Below are 11,957 nucleotides of genomic sequence, written 5' to 3'. Positions count from 1 at the left end.
TGAGGCCCGAAACATACAATAGGTTTATAGTGTTATAGAAGGCGTTTATGAAGACGGGAAATTATTGCTTTCTAAATATAATGTAATTATCTTTCAGTTTCACATTCCTCATGCATTATCTAGGAAGATTTTGGCCTCAATGTTTACTAAAGCAGTCATTCAGAGGTCAGGACATTATATATTTGCCTAAATACAGCATATATAATCTACAGAATATAGCATCCCTCTGTGTCCTGTATTGATATAGAAATGATTTCTGTCAATTATATTTACATTGTTGTAACTGTCGTGTGTTTCGATATTAATGCCCGATTAAGTCTCCAAACCCAACACTTTCTCTTGTGAAATAAGGGTAACGTTTTGTTGCTGTTAGTATAATTTAGTGGAAAATTTGCATGTGTGGTAAAACTGATTGCAGTTCATTTATGATGTCCTCCTGTCTAAACATAACATAACTTGACTGCAAATTAAGTTAGGTAAGACTTAAGTTTGTTTTGGTTAGGCTAAGTTTGTTTTCATTAAGTGCCATATTAGGTTAGTTCGGTTACTACTGGTGATAGCTATACTTAGTTTGTATTATGTTTATCTACATAATTGTTACAGTTTAAAAGACACTTAAAAAAAAACATACATTAAAACTATCGCCAAGACGAAATTATCCCTAAAAGAATGAGATCCACAAACAGGATCAGTTAACTTGTCGTTAAAAACAGTTAAAAACATTCCTAAAATTATCCCCAGGAAACTTATAATTTGGCCTTAAATATGAATAATCGTCATTGTGGACAAGGGCACTTAACTCGGTACATGTATTAGCCTTATCAGGTGAGGCGAGGCGTCAACCTTTAATAATCAGGGAGAGTTTCTCCCTTAGCTATTTCGATATCCTGACATGATAAATACACCTGTTCCTAGTGGGGGCTAATAATTAATTCACGTACTGTATTAGTAAAGTGAAAACAGTTGGGGGAAAGTGGAGGGCGACGGAAGGTGTTGGTGCCTCTACCAACACACCCTTCCGGCAACAGGCAGTTTCACTTTTACTTAAGTGTTAAGTTGATGACGCATATGGAGGTGTGTCGTTGTTCCACAGTACAGTATATCCCAGTGTTCTAATATATCAATTGTACCTTAATACCGTTAGTGACACTCCATACTATACCGAAATATGCTGAACATATAACATTGTTAAATATATATATATATATATATATATATATATATATATATATATATATATATATATATATATATATATATATATATATATATATATATATATATATATATATATATATATATATATATATTACACATATTGCGTCAATGTGGCATTGGGCACTCACAGCTGCCAGCGAAGTTATTCAACCCCTTTTGAGGGGTGTTTGTTGGGTATAGAGGCCAAATGCACAAATCCCATTCGTGTAATAATGCACACACATATGCACACACATATATACACACACATATACAAATGCAATTATATAAACAGATTCACACTCATTAACGCGCACACACACACATTTAGAACATAAGAACATAAGAAAATAAGGAGTCTGCAATAGGCCGGTTGGCCTGTGCATGGCAGCTCCTGTCGAGAGTTACTACCACTCTCTATCATCCATGAATCTATCTAGCCTCCTTTTGAAACTTTCCAGAGTTCCCGCACTTACTACAAAGTTGCTAAGCTTGTTCCACTCGTCCACCACCCTATTTGTGAACCAGTTTCTTCCTATCTCCCTCCTAAACCTAAACTTATCCAACTTGAATCCGTTGCTCCGAGTCCTATCCTGCTCGGATATTATAAGAACTTTATCTATATCCCCTTTATTGATTCCTTTCACCCACTTAAATACTTCTATCATATCTCCCCGCACTCTTCGTCTTTCTAGGGAATGCAAGTTAAGTTTCTTTAACCTATCCTGATATGGAAGGTTTCTAAGTCCCGGAATCATTTTTGTCATTCTTCGCTGCACCGACTCTAGTGAATTTATATCCATTCTATAATAGGGGCACCAGAACTGAACCGCATAATCGAGGTGCGGCCTAACTAGCGCAAGATATAGTTGCAATAAGACCTCTGCACTCTTGTTACTTACACTTCTAGATATAAAACCCAATACTCTGTTTGCCTTATTTCGAACATTAACGCACTGTTTTCTAGGCCGTAGGTCCGGGCTTACAAGTACCCCTAAGGATATTCACTTATTCATACACCCTCTCTCTCTGTCTCTCTCTCTCACACACTCGCATACCTAGATACCAATGAATACACACACACAAAGCCATTCAAAACACACGCACATACACAATTACCATTCGTCCATACAACTTACAATGCCTGATGTAAGCATGAAACCTCCAAGAAAATCGCCCTAATGACACGGTACCATAAAGTCCACAGTAATTCCTCAGCCGCCCCACTTACGTCGTCGCTAAATTGCAGTAAAATTGGATATCATTACTAGCAGACATTACTCCATGGTAAGTGGAAGAATTAAACCAGAAAACCAGAAACAAGAAGATTAATGCAAGTGAAATTTCATGTCATTAGTTAAGGAGGATTCAAAGTGTGTGTCTGTGTCTGAGTGCATGTGTGTGTGTGAGTACGTGTGTCTGTGTGAGTGTGTGTGTGTGTTAAAGGGGCCATCTACCTATCAAACGCCTCCGAGTTTTTGTGTTTAGTAAGTTCAAAGGTTCCAGGTTGGCATGAGACTGGTATGTAGACACACACACACACACACACACACACACACACACACACACACACACACTACAAAACTGTTTCGTGCTGATATGAACACCGAATTAAGAATCGTCAATACAGGTTCATATAGGTACAAGAACAGGTACAGATTTTTTTAAATTATCATGGTGTTCATTATCAATGTATATTATTAAGTCACATAATTTATACAAATATTAAATAAAAACATAATTTGCATTTACTTATATTTTAATTATAATGTGACCTACTTAGTATTGTACTACTGACAGCAGCTAATACTGTTATAGTTGGCTATTACTTATGTGTTAGTTATACATACAAGTACGTCTTTCAATATCTCGTCAAAATATCACCATTGGAAAGTAATCACCCATGAGGCAAATGTAAACATTATTATAATACAAATTTAGGAAATTTTCCATGTGCGTAAGTGTATGTATACTGTCTCTGTTTGAGTGCATGTGACATGTGTTACTAGTGTGTTTTGATGGTTGTACTGTATGTAGTTTAAGAGATGAAGTTATACTTGAAATGTCAATATGACATCTGAGTTTATTGTTCCTACAAAAGTCTTCTCAATTAATTCCTATTTGTAATATAGCATTTGTCCTTGTACAGTGCCGGCGATGAATGAGTTAAGTTGCTGTTTATGATAATTCTGTTACACAAGAACATGTATAAGCTCATGTCGATGATGTAATTGTTTTTAAATTCACGCTAGTGTCTACACAAGCCCCAACATGTAGATAATCTTTGTATAACTGTAAATGAACAATATCATTACTGACCAAACTAACCTATCTTAACTAACTTGACCTAATTTAGATGTACTAAGTTTATTAGGATAAAAAAACGTCGTCCGTTTGAATTATTGCAAGTTTTTTCATATAAGAACTAATTTATATTGTTATTAGAATTAAAAAAATATATACAGTATATATCCACATTTGGGACAAATAACCCGTTTGTTGCGTTTTAATTAACATTTCTTTGGGTTATTATCCCAATTTACTGTATATACATTATACAGTGTATATATATATATATATATATATATATATATATATATATATATATATATATATATATATATATATATATATATATATATATATATATATATATATATTGATAAGTTTGTATTAACTATTTTGTAGTTCCATGGAAATAAATACATTTATGTAGGGACTAATTGTACTACATATCACACATCCTTCTCTATATTAACATAATTAAACTTTACCTAAATTCGATAAGGTTAGGTTAGGTTAAATTGGGTTGTTGAAGGTTAAAATAGATCTGAAATATAATGTAATTATCGCCGTGACGTAAATATTCCTAAAATTCATCACACACGCACACACACACACACACACACACACACACACACACACACACACACACACACACACACACAGCTTCTAGATATGAGTCCTTGTTTCTATCACGAGAGTTGTTTACTATGGTGCCACCATAACAGCCATCAACATGATGCTCTCACCAGGATAATGTTTTTCTTTCTTTTAATATAGTCTCATAATACGTCACCTGAGAGAGCTGTAAGGACCTTAATCATGGATGACAGACACATGATGAGGTGAAGGGTGAATCATGTCGGCGAGATGAGGGAATAAATGGTTCAAGTTTTCCTCAGTATTTGTGTGGCCGCCATCTTAGCCTTGTTTAATTACGTCGAGCGCTGATTGGCTGACGTCCCATCGTACAGGGCAGGAGCAGTAAGGTGACGCGGGAACGTAATCAGTTTCAGAATTCTTCGTCCTTTTATTTATTGATACATGCTTACCCAATATAGAATTAGGGAAAGACTTATCCAAAGAGAAATAAAAGTGTAATTCCAGCAAGTTTGTCATTTTAAGAAAAAACATAAAATTTCGATTAAGTTATGTCTCAAGAGAAAGTGAACTAAATGTTGTGGCAGCTACCTGATGGACGTACAATAGTAGGACTTACCGCTGTTATCGGCCCTGCCTGACCTAGCCAGCGCTCTCGTGTATATATACCGGAGCGAGACTACAGAAGGCACCACAGTCTCCCAGGCCGTCTCAGCACTACCAACTCTACCTGCCATCCTCCAAGAAACGTAACTCAAGGTGAGACTTTACGTCCTGAAGCCTCCTCTTTACATCTGACTGTAGGATCCAACTCCTTGAACCAACAACAGCAGTGCCTGGTCGAGGGATTGATATAGTGCAACAGTAAAGTGCCGAGGAGACGGTTTTGACGGTGCCGGAACAGTGCTACGCTCAAGCATAGTTTATTGTATGTGTCCCATGTACAGATTACTAGTGAAACACGTCTTAGTTACCTGAAAATAACTAACCTTCAGCATCATTCTTCATTTCATTATCATCACTATCGGTATAATAACTAGTTGATGCTATAGACTTTGGCAGTCGACTTTTTTATTTTGGTTACTCTTATTGGTGCGAATCATGATTACAAAATGTGAAATGCAGTCCACATTCTGATAATGTTCTCATGTAACATAAGTTTGATGGCCGAATATTTAAATCTGCCATAATATCTCTAGTAAATATTAATGGTTATTCAATCAAATGTATTTGCGCTTTGTTCAGTGTCTTGTAAGTTAGAAGGTTTATTAATGAGAAAGGGGAATATGATATTGATACAAGCGCTTCGTTGATACCAGAGTTTGATAAGACCAATGTTTAATACATACGTTACAAGTGTCAAGATATGATGGGCACTTATTTATTCTCAGATTATTACAACAACTGACACAGATAAATCGAGTTTCACATTAGAGTAACACTGAGGTTCTGACACCATAGTTCCCTTTGCTCTCCTATGTTGCCTCACATTCAGTAACTGTTCTCCCCATGCGGTAAAGTTCAGACATAAAACAAAAACAAAAAAAAGGGGAATTATCTGTTTGAACTGAATGATTGAACACAGAGACTAATACCAATATCCTTTCATCCTTCTTAACAGATGCATTAAAGCAAACTGAATATCTACACCACATTAAAAGTAATAACAATAATTTACACATCAAGATATTTTTACGAAATGTATCAGGTTATCAGTTGCCAGAGAACAATTAAGAGAGAGTAAATACTGTCTGTCCAATAGTAAGATATGAATCACAAAGCTGAAAATCACACAGCACAAGGTTACTCCAGTGTGTGTGTGTGTGTGTGTGTGGTAGCTTCATGGTAACGGAACAATAACAGCTGAGTAACGGTAACTGGAGTAAATGATACGGGAGGGTGGGAAGAGGGAAGGGGAGGAGGGGGATAATAGTTGAGGCGTGACTTGTCCTGGTTTTCATCATCACACTTTTTCCCTGTCAAGCAAAACTAAATCGTGCTATAATTCTTTCTAAATACATAATACAGTATTTGCATTTTACGTGATATTAATTTTATTTTCCATGTTAAGGGGAAATACAAATTTAACGAGTAATTTGATGATAATAATTTACATATCAGGTGTCATCCGTATTCAACTTTTGCCCTACAGGTAATTTTCCCATATTTTTAGTTGACCTTTGCCGTCGCCTCGTGCGGATCATATTCCCATACAGTGATTGTTACGCTGTTAAAGTCAAGAGTAATATGTAAATACTACACCCTTAACTATAACATTATTATCTCCTCCGTACACTGGATATTTTTTTTTTTTACTGTTGGGAAATTATTCTTATTAAGCATCAAACAATGCATAGATTTCTGAACACTGTAAGTGAGTTTATCATAAAGACGAGTCATGATTGGTCAAGTCCACCAGATGGTATAACAAGGCAAACATTGTCTGTCAGTGTTTTCTTATTGCACCATTTTAATGTTGATCCATAACGCTGGAGGGCGACATAACAGTGGTCAGAACTGAGTCTGGTTGGCTGAGAGTTTGGTGTAACAATGAATGGCCGAACACCTGAGATGATTCATAATGGTATACTGAAACTGATGCACTATATAATTCATTGATATCATGCCCGTAGTCTTTTTTATTATTAACCTGCTAATATAAAAAAAAATCAGATTATAAGTATCTTGCAACTGGTATTGTAGTTATTATTGTTAAGATCTAAAGAATCAGTCTTCATAAATGCCTTAAAGACATGATATTTTTATATATAGTAGCTCGCTAAATATAAATGGAAATCTATAATGACCCGTATAAAACAATCAGCCAGAAGGAACTTGGTTTAACAAAGTATTCTGTCCAACACTGGTCTAAAATCGCTCACGTGAAACACAGCTTACAGTACCCCCTGACACACTCCCTCAGTTTCTGGGAGCGGACGACTCCTCTATATCCCTGTCAGTGTGTGTATGGTCATGGCTGAGGGTGGGAGTTATTGTCTGCCTGTGTACTTTAGTGAGTTGAAGACACTCTATGGACCTTGTGATCTGACGTCATCATCACAACTACAGTGGCAGTGTAACGTGTGTGTGTGTGTGTATGTGTGTGTGTGTGTGTATCAAGCTCCACTTATCATTCTTAGGATTTTTAAAATATATTACAGAAAGTTCGATGTCAGTGAGCTTATTTTAACTATCTAAGTGAATTTCACCTCAAGTATTACCCATTTTATTGAAGGTTCTCAGCAATTTTAGTATGTATTCTATGGCAACTCTCACGTTTCATTTAAATTAATAAAATATATCTACATTACCAGAGACATTACCTCAATCTTGTAGTATAAATGACGGATATTTGACCCGGATAACATCATTTAGATCCACTTGGAGTATATGTTTACCTACTGAAATGATGTAGAGATACTTGAACATTTTTTAATATTTCGCATCATATGGTTCCCCTGCATTAATAAACTCATAAATCCGGATATTGTTAAGAAAAAGAGATCGTGCTGACGTCATAGCAACTTTACCACACTTAAGCTTCCCATGTCAACAATTTAACTGAAGTTTTGTAGGTGGCGCATCTTGGACTAAGTGTTCTTGGATACTGTTGTAGCATATGGAGTTTTGGACACTTCGGTCTTGTCCGTCTCTAAAAAAATACGATTTGTGTCAAAGGATATTATTAATATTACGCTTACAAATGAGACTCTTTTAACTTTTATATTAATCACTGTATAAAGCTTCTTCATAACTCTGCCTTCCTTACATACTTTACAGGGTGGCATCATGATTTACATTCAAAGGCTTTAACCTCATAACTTCTATAATTACAGTATAAGTAGGCAACATGGTACGGGAGGCGTCGGAATTTTCACAGAAGGACCATCAGTGAGTGTACGATAACGGTGCCCCCTTCTGCTCCCTCCTTCACACACCACCACCTTTCCGACCTTAGACTCATACCCAGGAATTATATCCTAAACTGGAAATTTAAAAACTCTTCGCACATGCCTCACTTCAGTAACGAGCCATAGATTGACTTAAAAATGATGTCCAGTTTGCACCCAGACTCTAACGTAACTAGAAGAGTGTTTCATTCCAGCTTCGATCTCAAACAACTGACTTATTGAATTCGAGGTTTCTGAGCCCACATTAAACCTTCTGCACTCTTGTGAACGCATATACAATACTGACACAAACCTGCAATACGCAAACACACACCCACGATACGCCGAAAAATACCCACAATACGCCGACACCCACACCCACAATACGCCGACACGCACACACCCACAATACACCGACACACATACCCACAATACACTGACACACACCCACACAATACACCAACACACACCCACAATACACCGACACACACCCACAACACACCGACACACACCCACACAATACACCAACACACACCCACAATACACCAACACACACCCACAATACACCGACACACACATAACCACAATATGCCGACACAGTTTTACATAAACACTCTCATACACACACACACACACACACACACACACACACACACACTCTATCATATACCTTCATATAAACTGTCATTCACTCCTAATTACAGTATATATTTTCACAATAATGCTTAAATCCATTCACAAGACTATCTGGCACTACCACACAAAGCATACTCATTAACATATTGCTAAACGCCCTCAAATAAACACATCATGCACATACACTTTCTCCAAAACACACACACACACACACACACACACACACACAGACAGACCTTCACCTGTTGTCATTAAGACTTTCACACACCCCAACACACTCTCTTTAAAACGGATAAACGGGATTACTTTGTTGTCTTTTTTTTTTAGGACGAAACCCCAGACAGGCTGACTGGTTGTTTAAGAGTACGTTAGTCTTCATAGAAAAAGAAATATCCAGTAACAATTTCACTGAGTTACGATCCAGGTAAATGTCCTGTCTTGCAGATGAGTAGAAAAGGGATATAGTTTTAGGGCTCTGTATTTTCCAGTTCCAAATCTTTCCAGTAGAGAGAGTGGCCATCTGGGATCGCCGATATTGTTTGAAACATACCAAACTTATAAATGTATCTGAGCCATGATATACTGTGAAAACATTATGGCTCAATTAAACCTCTGATGTTCACATTAAAGATATGAATCTCGGTGAGTTAACATAGGTTTCGAGGTTATTCCTCAATCACTATAAAACGATAATTTCTTTCAGTGGAACTTCCTTGAATAAATTTTCACTCTTAGTAGTTTAAGCGTGAGTACGAGATGGCTATAGGGAGGCGTGTTCGTGAGACAATATAAACAGTCTTCTTTAGCCGACAGTTTATTGCTCTCCGTTAAGTCGATTTAAAAACACATAATATAATCTCTAAATCCTCTGGTCTGTGTCTAGTTTATAAAGGTTAATATGCTTAAGTACTGACAATAATAACACAAAAATGCTTTTTAGGAAATACAAATTTATGATCAGAGAAGTATAAAGACGAATACAAAACTCTAATGGGTCATAACGTCAATGAAAGCCTTTGAAATATTACGTTGGTATAATGCGAGTGTAAGCTTGAAATAATCCATGTGATACAGAAACACTGGTCACTCTGTATACTCATAGTGAGAAGCTTATAAGGTATTACACTATTTGGTGGCCCATATATATGACTATAGAAGTGGTGGTGCTTTTCTATGTCCTTGTACACACTGCCTCTGTTTAACTATTTTATTCCTTTTCACTGTTTGTGTCAAAGTTGTTTTTTTATCCTTCCTGTTTCTTTCTACCCAATCCAATCATCAGCCTTTATATGTTATTGTATCTCAGCTCAAATGGGAGACGCCTGCTACACCACATACTAGCGAGTCCACCATAACTTTTTCTAGACAATATTATAAGTGTTCTTTCAGAGAGTCTTCAGTACCTCAAGATGGTCGAAGTGTAGGAAGCGAACCATTAAAGTAAGAACAATTATTAGGAATGGAGAGTGGACAAATTAATGTTCACTGGCGTCCAAAGTTCCTCTTACATATTATATCTCCATGTTCCAGTGTGTGTCCACTTATAAATACCGTACATATGATCATTCTTGATTCTGCAGCCAAAATGAAGAGCTTTGTAGTCTTCGCTGTGCTGTGTCTTGCTGCCTTCGCTTCTGCAGAGACCAGCAATCTGATCGATGAGCAGGAGGGGTTGGAGGAGGGAACGCCTCGCTTCGGATTCCTCTCTTTTGACAACAGCGGCGCCACCCTCACCTTCAACTCTACTTCCCTCCAGTATGCCGTTGTTATTGGTATCTTCGTCGTCTTCGCCGCTCTCATCATCATCCCTCTTCTAGGATTCAACCTTGCCTCTCTCTTCTCCTCCCGGGATAGTTATGGTTACGATAACACCCACTATTATGACCCAAACACTGCCTATTCTACCTACTCCGACTACGCCAAAAGGTAAGAACGATGCTTCAAATATATGACACAATGAAGATAAAATCAATATGTGGAAAGAGTTTTACAAGATGTAATTATTTTTCTGTGAATATTTGCAGTACATCTAATTCTCTAATAGTCAATTTCTCTATCTGCCTCATCTACGTATATGTGTGTGTGTGTGTTGTCAACATATCTATTGGCTATTATGTCCAACAAAGTATCAAAAAAATTAAAGCCAATGGCTCTGTCTCCACAGGTCACTCGATCTCCTGTCCCCGGTGATGACGGCTCTTAGCGAGGCATACAAGAAATACGAGTAAGCCACCGCCTGTATTGTTACGTGTGACCAAAGGCGTCACCCAGACCACCAGGCCACTAATCATTGATATAAAAACAATTCTGGCATTGATGACATCTGTCGGCAGACCCTGACACTGATGACATCTGTCGGCAGACCCTGACACTGATGACATCTGTCGGCAGACCCTGACACTGATGACATCTGTCGGCAGACACCTGGCACTGATGACATGTAATTAACTGGTCATAGAACAATTGCTATAAGTCAGTTGATTTTTCACATCAGTTGACATCCGTCCACTGAAAAAGTCTTCAATGTCGCATATTTTTTTACTGTGACCTGCTTGCTGACTCTTTCCATTGACGGCTTGCTGCCAGGCTGGCCTCCTTCACCACCGCTTACTCTCATTTTCAAATAGCCCATGACTGAGGGCGCCTCACTGAACGAGTCCGCAGACGGGTCCACACATACACCTGTGACTCACTGAAGTCGCTGATATATGCTTGTGACTTATTAGTATAGTCGACATACATGACTCACTCGCTGATTTATGCCTGTGAATTATTAGTATTGTTGACTTATGACATACTGAACTAGTCGACACACACCTGTGACTTACTAGAATAATCGACTCACATATGTGATTCATGAGATAAGACTCATCTCATTATCTAGTTTAAATTATTTATATTGTTATATTTTTTTAATTTATTCACCTTGATGTTGTTGTTGTTGTTATTGTTACCTGTGTTTCCCTAATTTTCTTAATAAAATATTCCACCTGTACTGTAATTAGAAACTTTTACCACTGTGCCTTTAGCTGTTAAAACAGATGTTGTATAAATTAATATGTTAAATCATGTATTATTTATCCTGAAAACCAAAAAAGAATAATGTATAAGAATTTTACGATTACAAGGAGAACCCATTCAAGCTACAGAGTATAAGTGAGGTCAGAAGCATTAATTGTGTCTGCACCTAAAAGAAAGACTATTGTGTCCTACTTAGTTATTAGCTGACAATATAAACCAAAAGTTTCCAAATAATGTTCATAAGTTATTTGAATACTGTACTAGTGGACAAGAAAACATTTCCTCAACTGAAACTAAAGATCTCCGAAAGCGTCCAAACATTAGGAAGTA

General features: G+C 37.1%; 1 protein-coding gene across 1 annotated transcript; it reads left to right on the top strand.

The window, feature by feature from the left end:
• The first annotated feature begins 4,740 nt into the window (after positions 1 to 4,740).
• On the top strand, positions 4,741 to 11,672 carry LOC121853905. Its single transcript, XM_042348297.1, has 3 exons — positions 4,741 to 4,839; positions 10,187 to 10,532; positions 10,771 to 11,672. The coding sequence occupies exons 2-3, from the start codon at positions 10,192 to 10,194 to the stop codon at positions 10,832 to 10,834; spliced, it is 405 nt and encodes a 134-aa protein (XP_042204231.1). The 5' UTR covers positions 4,741 to 4,839; positions 10,187 to 10,191; the 3' UTR covers positions 10,835 to 11,672.
• Positions 11,673 to 11,957: the final 285 nt, after the last annotated feature.

Source organism: Homarus americanus, unplaced genomic scaffold (genome assembly GCF_018991925.1).
Source record: "Homarus americanus isolate GMGI-L3 unplaced genomic scaffold, GMGI_Hamer_2.0 scaffold18703, whole genome shotgun sequence".
In the NCBI taxonomy this organism is placed as follows: domain Eukaryota; kingdom Metazoa; phylum Arthropoda; class Malacostraca; order Decapoda; family Nephropidae; genus Homarus; species Homarus americanus.
Note: the sequence above shows the minus strand (reverse complement) of the source record. Positions and strands in the feature narration are given on the sequence as shown.

What these genes read in the sequence shown, in the direction of transcription:
- LOC121853905 (XM_042348297.1), top strand. Translation starts at nt 10,192, where the DNA reads ATGAAGAGCTTTGTAGTCTTCGCTGTGCTGTGTCTTGCTGCCTTCGCT. An exon ending in TACTCCGACTACGCCAAAAG is followed by an intron (nt 10,533 to 10,770) that starts GTAAGAACGATG and finishes CTGTCTCCACAG; the next exon opens with GTCACTCGATCTCCTGTCCC.